General features: G+C 43.3%; 1 protein-coding gene across 3 annotated transcripts in view; it reads right to left on the reverse strand.

Moving 5' to 3' along the window:
* LOC120786209 (tenascin) overlaps positions 1-18,273 on the reverse strand; it is a 56,807-nt gene that overhangs the window by 27,989 nt on the left and 10,545 nt on the right. For all 3 annotated transcript variants that reach the window (XM_040121487.1, XM_040121489.1, XM_040121488.1), the window contains 5 exons: positions 16,441-16,884; positions 15,836-15,893; positions 15,527-15,739; positions 8,443-9,159; positions 3,285-3,400 (listed from right to left, as the gene is read on the reverse strand). In XM_040121487.1, coding sequence (XP_039977421.1) covers positions 3,285-3,400; positions 8,443-9,159; positions 15,527-15,739; positions 15,836-15,893; positions 16,441-16,575 — 1,239 coding nt within the window. In that variant the 5' untranslated portion in view covers positions 16,576-16,884. The remainder of the gene's footprint in view (positions 1-3,284; positions 3,401-8,442; positions 9,160-15,526; positions 15,740-15,835; positions 15,894-16,440; positions 16,885-18,273) is intronic.

Genomic DNA, 18,273 nt, shown 5'->3' on the forward strand with positions numbered 1-18,273 from the left:
TGTGTGTTTAACACTTAGGATGAAATCTCAAGTGTTTTCCGTAATCATTTGTTGCTCTTGTTCGGTTTCAATGATGCTGACGAAAAACCTCTAGGGTTGCTGGGTAATTAAGTCATGGTTTAAATAATGACACACACTCTCACACACACGCAACGATGTCAGGGTAGGGAACAGTTAGTCAGACTAGATTGGATTTGGCCTTTTTATCCAAACATCGCCAGAAGAAGTTGATATTCTTTTCCGTGGAGGAGCAGGATTTGTTGTTGCCATCGTAGGCTCCCTGGGGATTAGTTTGAATTGATTGTCAGATTTTTACTGTGTTCGATCTTTGATCTTCTCCCTCCCAACGTGGCTCAAGAATCCTGTTTGATTTATTAGATGTCGACTCTGTAATTCGGAATAATCTTTGGGATTTTTTACAAACTACTTTATTTACGATTTGTCACAGAAATGGTTTCGTCCCTGACGGATTCATCGTAACTCAGTCGTTTGTGCTTTTTAAAAACAATTTTTATGATTTGCTTTGATCTGAAAACAGTCCCCAGTGATTGAATCGCTCTGCACCGAAATCCTTACATTTCCTCCCAGCTTCCCGATGATGTTTTGAGGCTTTCAAATGTTTCAAAAATCGCACAAAATCAGTATTTCAAGGCACAGATTTTGTTAGATGACAGAGACAACAGTTAAAAATGTCTCTAAAAAGGACAAATTTACACTGAACCTACGTATATTGTTGTTTACTTTTCTTTTAACATTCCAAAACCAGCATTAATGAACCGTTTGAGAGACTATGAGCTACAGAGTCAGTGAACCGGATGGTCGTGGAATCCTGCTGTAATTCACGGCGCCCAGAGATGGACTCTGGGGCTTTTAGTTCATTTCACGGCTGAGTTTTTATAGTGTCTGTTGTAGAAATGACAAACTGCTTGGTGTCTATTCAACCTGCTGCAGTGAGTTTTCCCACCAAATCAAAAGCCAAAATCCTACAGTAACGTCACTGCACATTCATGCCATCCTCTAAGGGCTGAGAAGAATTTCAGACCACGTTCTTAAACTATCTGTTAGGCAGACATATCTGTTTGTGCAGCGAGATTTTTGAAGCTTACTTTGGGCCAATGTTCATTTTTGCTCCCAGAAAACTACAAAACTTTCTTCTTATCGTGGTTGGAAAGTATCTAGAAACAGAAGTAAGACCTCAACAAGATGTCAAAAGTCGACAGGGAAACAAATGAAAGGATTTTAATAAAAGATACATTTTTAAAGAAATAATTGATTGAGATGTTCAGATGGATGTAGTCTGGAGCTGGAGTCGGGACATGATTAGCTCAGTAACTCCCCTTGTCATTTCTTAAGTTTCAGCCTGTGCCTGGATTAAATAAAGGAGAGAAATCACGCTCATCATTGAGCCGCGGAGGGAAGAAGAGCGTTTTCCCAAAATCTCTCTTATTCTTAACCCTAAAAACTTGTAATATCCTGGCATAGTCAGTTTTATTCTGCCACCTTTACGTCGACCGTGTCCCACTGTTTTACCATTTTTAGAGCTTTAAAGTGAAAATGACACTGTTCAGTACGACCTGGTGGGTTGAGTTTGGGCCGTAAAACAACTGTAACAATCCCGAGTTAATTTATTGGCGACCATCTGTACTATAAATCCTCCTGGGGGTCTTTATGGGACTTTCACTGGACATTCTTCTTTTATTAGTTTTTGCGGTGGAAATGATTCCTGGAGCTGCTGAACTCTGAATCCTTGTTATTTTTTTTTTATTATTGTTGGAAACAGCTTTGCCTCTTGTTCTGACGGAAAGAAGATGATGAAGATGTCCTGTCTTTTCAACACGATCTGCACACAGAGCTGCACCTCTAAACAAAACCCTCACTCAGAGTTTATTATAACCAATCTGCCATTTCATCGGAGAGCTTCCTTTAAATTATTCCTCTTCTTGAAACTGGACTTTCTGCCACCTGTGACTTGGCTTGAGCAAAACATCAGGCCCTGTTTCCAAACAGTCTGTCCTTCTCTTGCAGCCTGATGCACGGAGCAAACTTATTATCTTGACTGTCACGTACTTGATCATCTTGGACGGTGGAAGTTGTTTAAGGCGATGCAGACTTTGAAACCCCCGAGCGGCTCTCAGAGTCCTGAACGGGGGACAGCGAGGACTCAGCGAGAACAAACTCTCTAGTCGTTCTGTTGCCGGGCGACGCCTGTCGACAATTAAACCTGCTTTCTGAATGATTTCCATTTTTAATTTGGTTGTATTTTCTGCCTGTCTGTCTCAAACAGGAGTCTTTTTCTTTGGTGAGAAAATCCAGCACTAATTCTGTTTTCGTCCGATTTATTTTGATCTATTAGGCCGAACTTTTGTTTGTTGCTTTTTTATTGTTCTTCAAAAAGTGGGGTTTTAGCAAAGACTGTACCGACTATTCTCATTGTTTGTGTGATATGTCAACGTCTTCAGTTTTAGTTTCATGTATCTGATCTACACTATAATGGATAATGTTGCATTTTCATCAGTTCTATAAAGACTTTCGTGCTTTGCTGAGGCTCAATTTTAGTTTCTTTTTTAGGAGCTTTATTCTCAAGATATCAACTGAAAAGCAAAGTTGGCAACACCTTGGATTTGGCCCTGAGTTGTGTCTGCAGGTCTTCCCTGCAGGCTGACACGCTGCCCCAACCAGCCTTCGCCTCTAAGGTCAGGGCACACTCAGCACTCGCTGCTGCTCTTTAAGCTTAATGCTCTGAGAGCAGAAAAACAGCTGACGGCCACTCAGACGAGTGTATCGACATTTTCATCAACTCAGGTCTCCTCTCATCCGGACTGCGGGGCTGGACAGTCACAGGAGAAGGTTCAGAGAGACTTCAGTTAGACTGTTACCCCTTGAAAACACGTAGACCTCTGAATGGCAGAAGTTAAATCGAAAAAAGCTAAATCACATCCTGCGGGAGAAAATGCAAAGCTGCCTTGGAAAGATGAGGCAGATTCTGTTTGCCTGTTTGCGTCAGCGCCCGTCTTGGCGTCAGTGTTGGACGGCAGGTTCCTGCAGAGTCCCCTGACCCAGGTGGGTTTTGGTCCCCAAGTCATTCTTATCAATTAAAGAGCCTACACCCACAGACATAGCAAACAGATGTGAACAGACGCTGAACAAACTGAAGTGAAAATGCATCTGCTCAAGTTTGAGAGAAAGCTCAGTGACACCACGTCACGAGTGCAGTGATACGAAAGGACAGAGACTTCACCCGGGATCAGACTGGAAACGGCCAAACTGATCAACATCTTGTGTACCTGGCTGGTGAAGGTGACGTGGTAGGTGTCATACTGCACAGGAGGCGGAGTCCAGACCAGAGTGACGGACGTCTCCGTGATGTCCCGCGTACTCAGCTGGGAAACACCTGACATGGCTGGAGAGGGGGGCAGGGGAACAGAGAAGAGGGAGAGACGTGGTTTAGCTACGAGCCATCAGTTACATCTGTGTATATTTAAATGTGGCGAGACATAAGTTTGATCCACACGTCTTCACCAGTCGCTCGCAGGAGACGTTATTTTTGGACTATCCCTGTTTCCCTCTGACCGATATTCTTCACGGTGACACAAGAAGAACACAATCCCACGAGGTCACGTTATTTTGCTTAATCCACTGAATTCAATACCTGTCAGATTAAGGAACTTCCCATTGATGTGAAAATCCGATTAAAGTCCAGTAGTTCTGGCTGTGATAGAACCAGAGATATTAATGGAGTAGGTACCCTACATACATCAGCAGCACGAGACAGCTGCTGCTTCGTTTCAGCACTACGTTAAGTTTACATTGCTCCAGCGTTTGCCCCCGCGGAAGTTACTGCACTAAAGCCTGGGCGAGAGGACACCCTGCAAAACTGCGAACGATTGATCAACCACGGAAAAGATTTCCTGGGGTTTTACCTTGTGGGATGCGGGGACCGCGCAAGGTCTGCCAATCTCAGTGTTTTCCGGTTTAATAAACTTCAGGCTGTTTGGTTTTATTTGTAGTTATTTATATTTCAGTAAGACGCTGACTTCTGTCTTTAATGATTATTTCGGCACATTTAGCACCATTCAGTCATCGGCTTCGGCTGCATTTTCAACAACTTCAGCTACTTCAGAATTTCTGACAGCGCTCCTAAAATCCGAAATTAAACCTATCCCCAGATGTTTTTAAAAAATGTGTTCAGAAATCCAGCATTGGCAACTTTTAATAGCTTTCTATTCGGAATAATATTGTAGATTTCTGGCTTCTGATACACGATGTTGTGTTGATGAAATCTGATTCCCTTCTATTGGAGTCACACGATTAAGATGTTTGGCTTTCGGCTCTGCCTGCGCATCTCCCGCGATTGTATGAATATTATCTTGTGTTTTCACTTGCCTTTTTTTGTTTTATCTTCTTTTTGATGCAGATAAACAGTCATCTCATTGTATAGATTACCCTAAGTCCAACAGTAACCGGTTTTCACAGTGAAGAACGAAACATCTACAGAAATGACACAAATCCCACCGGCAGCACAATCCACTCTTTTTTTCTGTCTTTCAACAAAACACACATACATCATCATTTAAGTCCTCATTCACGACCCTGTTGAACTTGTTAAAGCGTTCGCCTACTACTCCTCCATTGGAGACAGGATTTTCTGTCATCGTGTTTTTCTTACTCATATGATTGATGCCGTGGAACAAATGGACCAGCAGGCGTCCATTTGTTCTGCAGTTGATCCAACCGAATGATGTATGCATCAGCGTTTGGCATCGGCCTCCTTCACGTCTTAAACTCTCCTCTCTCCGGTACCACACCCGCAAAACACCCTGTTCTATCCGATCTGTTGCTTACATACTGCGTATTTGTTGTTTGAACAGCATTTAACTACTGTATCTAAATGTGAAGCAGCCCTTAAACACACATGGGTGCAACGCTGCTGAAACAGTATTTATGTGTAACCTCGACATTAAAAAAATGAAACTAAATTTTGCCCAGCATTAACCAAAATTTTCGAAACGTCTTTTGACCTGCAAATCACTGAATCAATCCTTCAAACGTTAAGGTGATAGAGTTTATCATGCAGATTTATGAAGTTTCTATAAAACCCTTTCACCGTGAGAACCATTCAGACTCTCTGTCACATTCTGTCTTCGTTAAATATACACATGATGTCACACTTTCACGTAAACCGTTGTTCGTTGTAGCACGGACTCATGCGGAAACATGTGGCACTCTGTGACAGCATGTGGCTGTCAGCCTGGCAGAGCCACAGTGAGGGCGCAGTCCATAATTCACCATTTATTTTACTGCAGGCAGTTTCTTGTAAAAATAAGTGTTGAAAACTTCACTACTCAGTGGGTCACTGACAGACTGACATAATGTTCCAGTAAGTAATTACCAAAATCCAACATGAACTTCATACTGGACTGAGAGGCACGGTAACCATGTGGCTGGCTACCAAACACGCTCACACGTGCATTTAGAAACATCCAATGTTGCTCAAACTGTATGGAAATTTCAATCGAGGTATTTTCCATGAACTGCTGTTTTTGGGAAGGTTATTTGGAGGGCGAGACAAGAACGACTGATCAGAACGGCAGCAGTAACTCCTCTTCAGCTCTAGGTAAATAAAATGTACCACTGCTGCTTCCCATGTGAAATTGTTTTCACAGGACTTCCTGTCTTCAGTTGTGGTTTTCTGGGGGGACAGGAGGCAGGGTCGACTGCAACTACACTGAAGTCTTATCCTATGTTTTTTTTTTTTCCAGTAGCCATGCTAGCAGCTCCGTGAGTTTACCATGGCCACCATCTTAGTTTACCTTGCTAGCATGCTAACAATTGCTAATTAACACAAAAGCACTGCTGATTCTGAGTGTCATTAGTTTTGCAGATATTTGGTCATAAACCAAATTTTTGGACAATCTGAAATTTTGACCTGATGATGACGCCGGATGAAAAGTCAGACGAATGTTGAACCAAACGTCATGGCAACAGATTCCAAAAGTTGTTGAGATATTTTACTCAAAACCACAAATGTGAACCTCATGACAGAGGAAAAGTGAGAAGATCGCCAAAGTTGGATTCAGCATCTGGGATCCACGAATGTCTCTACAGCATTTTGAGCCACTCGATCCAGTAGATGTTCAGCTAGTTCGCAGGTTAAGTGAAAACTTTGCCCTGCTGATGGTGCTACAGGAAAATCCAGGGTATGGCTAAAGTCAGTAGGATTCATCATGAATGGAGATTTTTCAGTCTACACCAGTAATGGAAGAACTGACCAACTGACTTGACATTGCCATCCCTGGAGCCACATCGCTAGCATGGCTAAACATTAGACGTTGTGGGTAATTGACTGAGAGATTCCAGTGTTCTTAGGGGCACCGTATTTAAATTTGACGACTTTTTAAGCTAACTACCTAATTAACTACATAAACTTATAAATGATGGCCTTACTATTTCCCCCGCTAGAATTTTAGTCTGAGCTTTGTAAGGAAGGTTTTGTATGTAACATTATTTTAACCTTTGTGTCTTTATTCACCGAAACATAATCAACCAGCTGAACATAAAATCTGAAAAATCTAAACAACAAAAAGATTTAGAGACTTTCTCTTTGGTGGCTAGTCAGACTTTTCTGAGGGGGAGGTGCACGCATTGGGGACTTTGGATGAGCTCCCGTCTCAAATTTAAAGCTTCATCTACTGACCAGACTTCAGGACTCTTGATACCCAACAAGTAAATACTAAACTTGGACTGACTTCCTGTCCTGTTTACTCCAATTACATCTTCCATGTAATTGGAGTAAAATAGACAGACAGTGACAGTGACAGTGTAAAGTCTCATCACACTGGATGGGACAGATTTAAGCTTTTAATTTGAGACATTTTTAGAAATGTGTGTGATGGTTTCTGATGCTGTCTATATGTGTCCACTAACTTTTCTCGACTTCTCATAGAGGACTTCAGGTTTTGGGACATCCCGCTCTTGACTCCAATCGGAGTTTGGTTACATTTGGGAAAACACTTAACACTCTCTCTCTCTCCCCTCACAACACACACACACACACACACACACACACACACACACACACACACACACACACACACACGCGCGCGTGCACATCTGTCCTTTGGCAGCACAGAAAGCCATTATGCAGCTGTTTGAGGGAGTTTTGTGGGCAGCAGGTCTGGGTCCTGCTGCTCTGTTAATGAAACAGTTCCGTCACTGGAATCACTGCAGCTTGAACCAGCTCCAAACACACAAGCTAATACACTAACGTAGCCTGGCAACAACATTGACAACAACGACAACAACAAGAAAACAGAGCTGGAGAAGGTAAAGCAGCATGACTGACGCTGCAAATAATGATGTATCGAAAAAAAACCTAGACGATTACTTTGAGCAGAATTTGAAAAAGTTATGAGGCAACTGAAATCAAAATGCAGTTACTGAATGAATCATGACAAACACTGATGGTATGACTAACCCCCAAAAAGTTTACAGCAGTTCAAAGCACATCTGAACTACATCCAACCAGAAATTACAAACTGTGTCCTCTCTTGTGTTTGATCCATCAAGTTATTATGCGAGAAGATATTACACCCAGAATCGAACCTTGTGGTACACCCCAAGTCAGTGTCACAGAAGAGGAGGAATCATGAGCAACAGCGTTGTATTACAAATTTTGGCTGCACATCAGCATTCGTTTGTAGTGCTGCACACTAACTCACTATTACGATGCTGTAGAGGCCATTTGTTGGTATAATAAAATGTTACCAGATGCCTTTCTATGTTTTGTTTTGTTTGTTGTCTTACACATATAGATATGCCTTTAAATCTTCATGTTCTGCCTGCTGGGGAGCATAGCTGACGAAAAACAAAACAGGGCCCAAAATAGAACCATGTGGTACTCCACGAGTCAGAATCACAGACGAGGCCACGTAATAAGCAACGACGTTCTTTTTCAAACCCGGGGTTAGACATTTGGCTGCACAAGAGCGCAAGGTACCCCTGATGCATTGCCCTTTGCATTGTTGTTTATGTTTCTTACATAGAGGTTGTGAGAGGCCACACAAACTGTCCCCACTATGACTGTACTATATGGCTACTTCTTGCTATTGTAGAATATTAGGCCCAAATGCAACCTGTACAGTGCTACCGCAAGAAAAAAAACAAACAGAAACACCAAGCAAATTGAAAGGTCACCTAATCCCACCTCTTGACAAGTCCAGTTAATTAACTAACCTAATGAATTTGCGTATTGAAATCCGATCACAACGCAGGCAGTCGAGATAACAAGAATGCACTGGGTCGGATATCCTTTTCACGAAAATGTATCCAGATACAGATCACATGTTAATACCAAGTGTAAATGGGGCCTACCTATACATGACAGTGGACTTTCTGAAGATTACTTTTGATTAGGGATTTGGTATTTTGGTGGGTTTGACTCACCTGTGTCACAGTTGTGCCCGGTCATCCCCTCCTCACACAGGCTACAGTCCTGTCCGGTGAACCCAGGCCGGCAAATACACCTCCCTTTGACGCACCTCCCTTTGTCGTTGCAGTTATTAGGACATGTTCTTTCAGAGCAATCTGGGCCGCCGAATCCATCGTCGCAAACGCACTGACCATTAACGCAGCGCCCTCTGTTGTTGCAGTTTCCCGGACAGGCAATCTCGGAGCAGTCCGCACCAGTGAAGCCGCTGTCACAAACACATTTACCATTAACACACCTGCCGCGGTTGTTGCAGTTATCAGGACAGGCTCGTTTGGTGCAATCTGGTCCAGTGAATCCAGGATTACAGGCACACTGTCCATTAATACAGCGCCCCCTTTTGTTGCAGTTCCCCGGGCATGAATTCTCAGAGCAGTCTGCACCAGTGAATCCTTTGTCACAAACACATTTACCCTTAACACACCGTCCATGATCACTGCAGTTGTTGGGACAGGCACTCTTGGAGCAGTCGGGGCCGGTGAATGCAGGATCGCACACACACTGTCCGTTCACACACTTCCCATTGTCGTTGCAGTTTCGAGGACAGTTGGACTGGCTGCAGTCCGGTCCACTGAAACCAGGGAAACAGACACACTTGCCGCCCTCACAGCGACCTTGATCGCTGCACTCGTTGGGACACTCGTCGATGCCTGGTTTGATGGAGCAACCTGCACCTGGAAAGGAGGGAGGGGGAAAGTGGCAGAGGCAGACGGGTCAAACAAGCTTATAGCCAATGGAGTTGTCAGAAAATGTAGCTACCCCCTCCTCTGTTTTAACATCTCTGACTGGATGATCTGGTTAATGTCCTGTTAGTGTCTGGCTTGTTTTACTATTTGATTTTTATCATGTGCATAATGCTTTGCTCTTGTCCTGCTGGCACTAGACTACAATTACATAGAGACCTGATGTTAATTAGGAACTAACCTCCAGCGGCTCTGTTTCTTTGGTGCGTTTCAATGGGATGAGTCAAACCTGCTTTTTACCCAAATTTACTGAGCAATTCCCAACTAATATCTCTGGAAACATTGACAATATGAAGAAACTCTGTGCTGTGTAGCTAGATGAGCCTTTCAATGATAATTTCCGCCGCAGAAAGAAACACACTGCGACTGCTGAGTGACTTCAGGGCAGATTCACACTGGAAAATGAACCTTCAGATGATTGTAGATTATTTCTGTTGACAAACAGAACATCTGCCTGGTACCAGATTGTACCGACCTATTGGGATAATTTAGACAATGTCAGTGATTAAAGTACATTTTCAACGAGGTTGAATATTTTTCCGTGTTCATAACTGTTGGATGTGGTATGGAGGGGTGGGAAGAAGTCAACAAAACTAAACGAAGAGAGAAGTCGAGTGCAAGAGTGGAGTTGTCCCTGATGTGTTAATGCCTCAAAGTATCTGGGAACAAAACTAAGTGTCAGAAACTTAACGTCTGCTAGTATCCTCAAGAGCGGTGAATGTGAAGGGCCGCGAGATGATAAGAGAGATAGCAAGAGGAAGAAAAACATATTTCTGCTTCATAATTTTTTAGCCATTTCTCTTATCTTTGCTCAAAGTGAAATACTGGATAAAATCAACAACACAAGTGCTCATTTCTCATGGACATGAGTGAGTTAATTTTAGATCAGTTTAAAGGGTCAAAAATCCAAAAATGTTGGGAAACACGGCTCTAGATCCTATAAATGACATACTTTTGATATATCTTTTCTTAGAGTTTTACCAGTAGCCGAGCTAAAAACGTAAAGTTTGTCCTGAGCATAACTTGAGAGGAAAGATCACGGGCTCATTCAAATCCGAAGGATTCGTCTTCTGTGGAGCGGGAATATGCTCAGCAACTTTCATGGAAAATCTGCCTACCCGATGTTTCTTGTGTACAAAAGAAAGCTTTGGCCTGATGGTGGCGCTAGAGTAATGGTCCCGGGGGTCACCGAGATTTCTGTGGAGCCCATATTCTACTAATGACCCCGCCTCCCGTCCTCGCTCCTCCGTCCTCCGCCTGATCGGGGTCCACCATCATCGAGGTGGTGAGGAGAGAGGAGAGAGGAGGCTCCCCGAGCATCCTAGAGCGAGGATCCACGTGTTTATCCCATACAGAAGTTTTTTAGCAGGCGTCAACGGCCCTTTGACTTGAGCGTTTTTATTGGTTGGTCAGCTAAAAGGAGCCGGGTTGTTCACAGCTTTACTATAATATTAATTATGTATGATTTATAATGCTGCAGATTAGGAAAACTACTTGTGGAAACAGGAAAAACAGCAGCAGCTCTACATGTATTCATATATAGTCATAAAATATATACAATATTACATATTTGTTTTTTGGTGTATTTTTTCTACATGAGCCAAAAGCTTTTCTTGATTTTTTTTCTCTCTTTCTTATTTTCCATTCCTAAATAAACAGCCATGAAGTCACAGTTATTATTATTAGTCCTATAAGATCATCCCAGGCCTGAAAGGGACGTCAGACTTACCGTACCCGTGATCCTTCACAGACCCGAGTCAGGCTAAAGATTTTAATTGGAATATCACTGTCTGTTTTTATCCCTCCCTCACGTCCTTTGTGCTCTTTCAGCATTAAAAGAATTTTTATTTTCAAATGGTGTCATTTCTATCCGTCACTTTCTATGATCTGTATTACATGTTGGAGCAGCAGGCATCAGACACCAGATGTTTTCTGGTTTTGTTCGTCATGAATATTTGGCATGTCCTTAAAATGGCGCGGTAGTGAGAAAAGACGCCCCGTTGTCTCGTTAGCCGAATGGAAAGCCCCCCCATGAATATCCACTGTAAATGCCACGGCCAGCAGTTGTTGAGGTAACTGTCAGCGCAGTGACGGAAGTTCATTCAAACGTGACCCGAAAACTTTCCCTTTGTCATCCTGCTCTAGTTTTTTGGGGGGTGGAAGTCTAATCCCCACAAATTAAAGTGTCACGCAGCCCTGTTTTGACTACGTATCCCCCACCGTGTGTGTGTGCGTGTGTGTTATTGAGAGGAGGGTGGAGGGAAATCTGGACTAGTCAGGGAGGGGATGGAGTCTGTGATCACACTGGGCAGACAGCTGTGGATGGACACACGCACACGCACACGCACACACACACGCACACACACACACACACACACACACACACACACACACACACACACAGTTAGCTTGTGGTTTCATTTCTGCCAGTTTACAATGTGATTAGTCCTGAGGTCAGCTCCCCGCTGATGGAGGATGCCTGACATGGACTGACTCTAACTCGCAGCACGCAGTCAGTTACTTTCGGAGTAACTTAGTACTTTTTACAGCAGTACTGTATTTACTGCAATGGCAAATTAAGGTACTGGTACTTCACTTCTATTTTGCGCAACTTTATACTTTCACTCCACTGCGATTATCTGGCAACTATACTTTCTATTTCTTTTGCTCACTATTTGAAAACATAATGCACAGGTCTTAATTCATTTCCGTTATTCCAACATAAAATTCTTCGAATCAGTTCCACCTGATGCAGGTGCAGCATTACAATGCTGCTGATACAGATTTGGGATAATATTCTAACATAAATGCACCTTTGCAAAACTCGGGCAGCAAGAGGTTTGAGAGGAGAAGATGAAAAATACTGTATGGGTTTTGTTTGTTTTTTGTAAATTTGGATTCATTTATAGTAAATCTTCTTGTTGATAAATTCCCATTGTTACGACCACAGCATACATTTATGTTGGAGTATATAAACAGAAAAATACGATGCATAAATCTGGAGATTTTCAGATGTCATGTGTGATATTTTAATGTTTCTCTTCATGTATCCTACTGTAATTTTGGATATGTTTGAGATATTGTTCGATATATTCCATATATCATTGACTTTGACAGCTCTCGGGGGTAAATTTACTTGGACTGAACTATCATTTTACGCAACTTGAACTGTGAGCAGTTTGGAGAGTTGTCTCATCCTGGGTGGGTTGGATGCTTATTCACACCTGTCATTGTCAGAAAACAACATGTCTCTCGTCATTTCCGATTCGATTATTGATCTGAGGAGGCTTCGTCCAGTTGACACACAGTCAGAGCAGGAAGCTGCCAGACACTGTCATGTTAATGAGGAGGGAGGAGCCCCTCGCTCAGGGGCAGCTCGCCAATAGCTGTTACGTACTTAATGGGGATTTGGATTTGTTTTTGGTGACCAACATTAGGTCAAAAATGCAAAATAAAGGGGGATCGCACCCGGATCATATTTGAATGTCTTTTCAACCGAACTGAAAGTTTATGGTATTGCACGGTGTCCTGGTATCCTAAGACACATGCCACATAACCACGACGTCCACACCTGGAGACCTGTGGTTAATGTCACGCCTGCCCTCCTCCTGGTTTCCTGTCTGGCTCTACGCTGTCCACTTTCCAGGAAAAAAGAAAAAAAGAAAACCCTAAAAAAAGATGATGCTTTCTGTGCGGTTTGTGACTATATGAGAGTTTATGATCCTGAGAGAGATTTGTCTGAACTGATTTAAAAAAATATCTTCGCTAATGACGTACACATGTGAACACACTCAAGATGAACATTAAATGGATGACAAACTTACGAAATGAGAAAAGAAGGTAAAATTTTTCTGAAATTGTTCTTGAAGGAGTTTATTTAGAAAGGGTGGATGTCATTTGTAAGTTTTATATTAAGACAAATGACAAATGGAGATTCAACCTTGTCTCAGAGAAATTATATTTAAACGCAACTAACTTGGAAAACAAATAGGTTTTGCAGGACATTTAATTGCGGATCATGTTTTATATTGACGTGATGAGGAAATGTTGTTAATTTTTGTTTTTGCCAAGTCACAAGTTCGTTGATACTGAAGGGATCAGCCAAATGTTGTTTTCCATCACATTATCTGATCTCCACTCGTAGTGACTCCAGCATCATTAAACTGTTTCACGGTTCTGTTCAGACTCTCACAGCACCTGGTTCAGGTTCAGGAAAGATCCTGCTCTGGTTTAATACAGAAGAAGTTCAGTGACTTCAGACACAACCAGTTCATTCACATTGAACCAAAACCACCATCATTCCCGAACCTTAACCAAAGAGCTGTCGTTGCCTGAACCACAGGCGGGACTCTGGATGTGGACCTGGTCTCTGGTGGGACAGTCATGTGCTTTGTACCCTTGCAATCCCCCCCAACCACCTCCTAGTGACTCAGGGGCAGTTAATAAATATAGCGTTTCAATTCAATTTCAACAATTGATTAATATATAGATGTCATTTCTAGGAGACAGGTTTGCACGATTGTATCACAAAGAAGGCGCTCAGACATTTTTCTTTTCCCTTATTTTACCACATGCTAGTTACTGTGTGGAGTTGATGAATCATTGAATCAGATGATTCTTTCTGCGTGTGGAGTAAAATAGTGCAATTCTGTCTTAACATCATGTTCAACTATTGCTCACTTTCACAAGATGTATGAACCGGTCCAAGATGGCGCCGCTCTAGTTGCGGCCTGTTGCAGTAGCTGCCGCTAACGTCGTCGTCTTTTTCCCCTTACATCCCGGATAATGAAAGTTCCGGAGAGACCGGTGCTGGCCCATCTCAGAGCGCAGGTGAGCACCTCTCGAGGCCTGACGCCATCATCTACCGGCTTCTGCAGGCCCTTTCTCACCTGGACGAAGCAGGCGGTTCTGTGAGAATCACGCCTCCACAGCCCCCGTGATTACCGGCTACGGGACTGATGGACCACAGTTTGTGCGGCTGCGGGGACGTGTGTCTGAATGGGCGGACGGCAGCACAGGAGCGCCGCAGGGGGGCCGTCCTCCCGCCGTTCCTCTTCACCCTGTACTCCTCGGACTCTCAGTACAACTCTGAGTTGAGACGAATCTGCAGCTGTGGGGAGGGTCGGCGGTGGACAGGAGGATCTATCTATCTATCTAGAGATCAAATACTTGATCAGTATGAATTTTTGCTGTCGTGTTTTGATGTGTGCACGTCTTAAAGGGTTGTGGAAAATTCATTAAAATTATTATGATTTATGTTCTTTATGTATTGTGAGAACAGGGCAGGTGATTTTTTTCTTCTCCTTGCTCCCTCTGTAATGTTCTGTTACAGATTTTGTGTAAAATGTATGGATTTGAACCAGCAACCTTTCTACACTGTGTATTCACCGGGCGAGCCTCTTGCACGCCCCTGTGTGTCTGCCTGTTAACATTTGGGATCATTTGTTTGCAGCTGTTTTCGGCCTCATTTTTCTTTTAGAATGAGTTAGTGACCAACAACAACCAGAAAAAAAGGAAAGAGGGGGATTTTTTAACTGACAAAGAAAATTCAGTCCAATGTTTATTCAACACATGTTGCTATAAACAGATGCTGTTCAACAAAATAACAAGACAAAACCCCAGATGTTGTAATGACTGAAAATGGGCTTAAATTCCACAGCAATAAGATTCTAAATTTTGATTCTTCTGATCCTCATGTCACCATTCCCACAGGGAACACTTCAGACCAGTAACACCAGTATGAGAGGGTTTGAATCATAACATAACATGACTCCTTAAGATGATTGTTGGTAACTATGATTTTAATCACCATCCTCTCACATTTTCTAACTTGGGTGACGTTTTGAGGTTTTGGAATCAATATCTTGTAGCTTGCATCAAGATAGAGTTATAACAGGACCTCTCTTTTAGCTCTGGTTTTGGTCTCCACCAGCTCCTGAGGGAAACATCTGGCTCTTTAGCCGCTAAATGCTCCACCATGTTCACCAGCTGGTCTCTAACTGTGTCTTTCTGCTCGTTGCTGCTGAGCAGGTGGTGGACAGCGGCTTTTCACAGCTGTTTCTGTCCAGACAGAAAAACAACGAGCTGAAACTCAGCGTAAAGCTCCGTGAAGCCGAGGTGAGCTGCAGATTCAGCTGGTAACTCTCTGTAGGTTCATCGCCACCACAGACACCTTTCACACTGTCATTGTTATTAGAAACATTTCGATTCATAGAGCTGCTTTAACTTTTGTGGCTTACTGAGTCATGAGTTTACTGTGGACAGGGACTTTAAAACAGTAACAACAAGCTGCTTTTACCTTTGCTCTCCTTGGAGGTGCAGCAGCCTCCCTCGGCTCCTCCACATTTCTCCCTAAGGGCCGACACCTCCCTCTCCAGCCTCTCCAGACGCTCCCGAAGGGCAGCAAAGTCCGCCTCGCAGTCACAAGACCTAGACACTGGTCCTGAAGGAACCAGTTTGATCTTATGGGTCAGGACCAGAGGAGAACCAGGGGCCAGGTCGATTTCTTTACCTGAGAAATACAGAGATGATCAGGCTGAGTTACAGCTGTGACTCTTTCGTTCTGTTCTTCTCCTGGACGTGACGTCTTTTCACAGCATGTCTTTACCTCCCTGGCTGACATCAGATGAGTCGCCCTGAGTGGCACAGCCCTCGGAGATCACCACCTGCGACAGTGACAATGGAAAAGGTCATTCACTGCAGTTTATTTTCTAATGTTTGCTCTGGTTCTGTGTCCTAGTTCTAGGGTTTTCATCTATTGAAGTCCACATTTCAATACATAATACATCCCATTTCAACAAGTCCAGTCCCATTTCAACTACTCCCTAAAATACCGCTGAGAAATGCAGCCTTCTTTTGCTCGAAACACATCTGCGCTACCGGAGCAGAATCTAACCCAACGTCAACCTGTGTAGGTGAGGAGATAAAATAAACTTTGTTCTGACAGCAGCTGATCCTGGGGACCGACAGGATGGACGTCTACAGGGTCTGAGACATGGCGATCCGATCCTGAAGTCCAGTCTGGCCTCTGTTTAAATCTGCTATTTTTTATCCTTTTCTGGTGGGTAGGAAGCGGGCCGTTTACATTTCTGTGCTCAGGGCCCACTGTATCTTAAATATCTGTTGTCTATATCCAGTTTATTGCTGGTGTTTACCACTTCTACTAGGGTGTGTCAGTTACCCCAGGAGTCCAACTATGCATCGCTCACTCACCTTGATGGAGTCCTGCTTGGTGTCCCTCGGTGTCCTGTGACCTCTGACCTGAAGCTCCTGGGAGGTTGATGGGGTCAGGAGGGCCGGACCAGCCAGGAGGAGGGTGAGGAGGAGGGAGGGGTTGAAGGGGAGCATCGTTGGGGTCGGACCAGGAAAGCAGTCCCTCTGGTTGTTTAGGAAAACGAGGATGGGGGGGGGGGGACGCTGGACTGTCGGTCTGCTCAGGAAATCTGAGCTGGTTGAAGCAGTTTGATGCTGATGCGGATTTTTCTCCAAGATTTTCAGAGTGTTTTAAAAGATGTAGAGATTACTAGCACTTGCAGTCCAGGACAAAGGGATCTCTGCCAGCCGCCGTCTCTTAGTGTCAGTCAGAGTCCACACAGGCGCTGACATTTGCTGGTCGTTTTCCTCCCTCCTCTCCTTTGGACTCCAGGGATGATCCCCCTGAAGCAGAGACAGAATTACACATTTAAACCCACCTTAAATCTCACGTCAGCTCAGCAGACTCCACTTTGGTCACAATTGGCAGAAATGGGGCCATTAGCTGTTTGTGGGCCTGCCAGTGTAGCGTGTCAGCCAATGAACCACAATGGAAACATGAACTTGGTCTGAAAAATTGTTATTCTGCAGCCAGGTTGGTGACACATGGATCAGAACCACGACTGACCATTTAAACTAGTGGATATACTCCAATTGGTTATTGTGGGCAATTCGGCCCGGTGTATAAATTTCATGAAATACATCCCCACGTCTGACGGTTTGTTTTGGTTGGGCCTTGTTGGCGCTGCCCTGTTTGGAATTTCCTTGCACACATAAGGGACAAAATTAAGCTTAAATAAAGCTGGTTTGTTGCTGAGAGACTTTTAGATGAACCGGATGTCCATAAAACATCTGTCAATGTGTCGTCCAAGAGTGACTCACCGTGAATTAGAACATGTTACGGTACGCTCACCCATGACCCACGAGCTTACACATCTCTGCATCGCTGCAGCGCAGTGATCAGACCTTCGATCAACGGCCACAGTTTGCCTAAACTACTGCAACGTGTCTGGAAGTGTTGATCAACCTGTAGCCGTGGTCGTGGTTGTGAAAACTGAAGTTAAAATTTGTCAACTTTGAGAAAAACACGTCATCTTTTCCCTAAATCACACAGTGAATGACAGAAACTGAAAACATTAAAACTAGTGAGCGTTAAAGTTTATTTTTGACCTTGGAAGAAGTAGTTTGGGAAAAAAACTCAAAGTCTTCTTACAAGGTTTTTCCAGAGCTTTCAACCGCATTTCGCAATGCTTCTTAAGTAAGGTGTTACCCTGACAACAGCAGCTGAGTTGCACGGGGTCTTTTATTGGTGGATCAGTATGTAAATGGTAAAATTTTGTCGTGAATTTTGTCCCGATTATTTTCTGTTGTTTTTTTTTGGAGTGTAGCCCGAGATGACCTCCACCTTTTTTTTTTGAATCTTTCTGTCATTTAGGAGCAGCTTTATCTCTTGTTGGTGCATCTTTGTCAGTGGAACCATCTTTGAACAGATAATTATTGTTTTCAGGGAGATACAGTGAAGACTCAGAAGCACAGGTAGCTTTAATGGCACTATATTTCAATAAAAGTGTTGCTAAGTAAAACAATAAGAGAGTCCTGTACTCAGTTGTTCGCTCACAGCTGGGAGGAATCAAATTGATAAATACCATGTACTTCCCAACATGCTCGTGCCATTACACTGATTAATGGTGATGTTTATACTCGATGATATACTTGTATGTTGGATTATGTGCTTTGTGAACTGTTTCCAACCTAATTATGATTTTAAAAAATGCACAAAGAACCACATTACTA

Source organism: Xiphias gladius, chromosome 24, assembly GCF_016859285.1.
Source record: "Xiphias gladius isolate SHS-SW01 ecotype Sanya breed wild chromosome 24, ASM1685928v1, whole genome shotgun sequence".
NCBI classification, from domain to species: Eukaryota; Metazoa; Chordata; class Actinopteri; order Istiophoriformes; family Xiphiidae; genus Xiphias; species Xiphias gladius.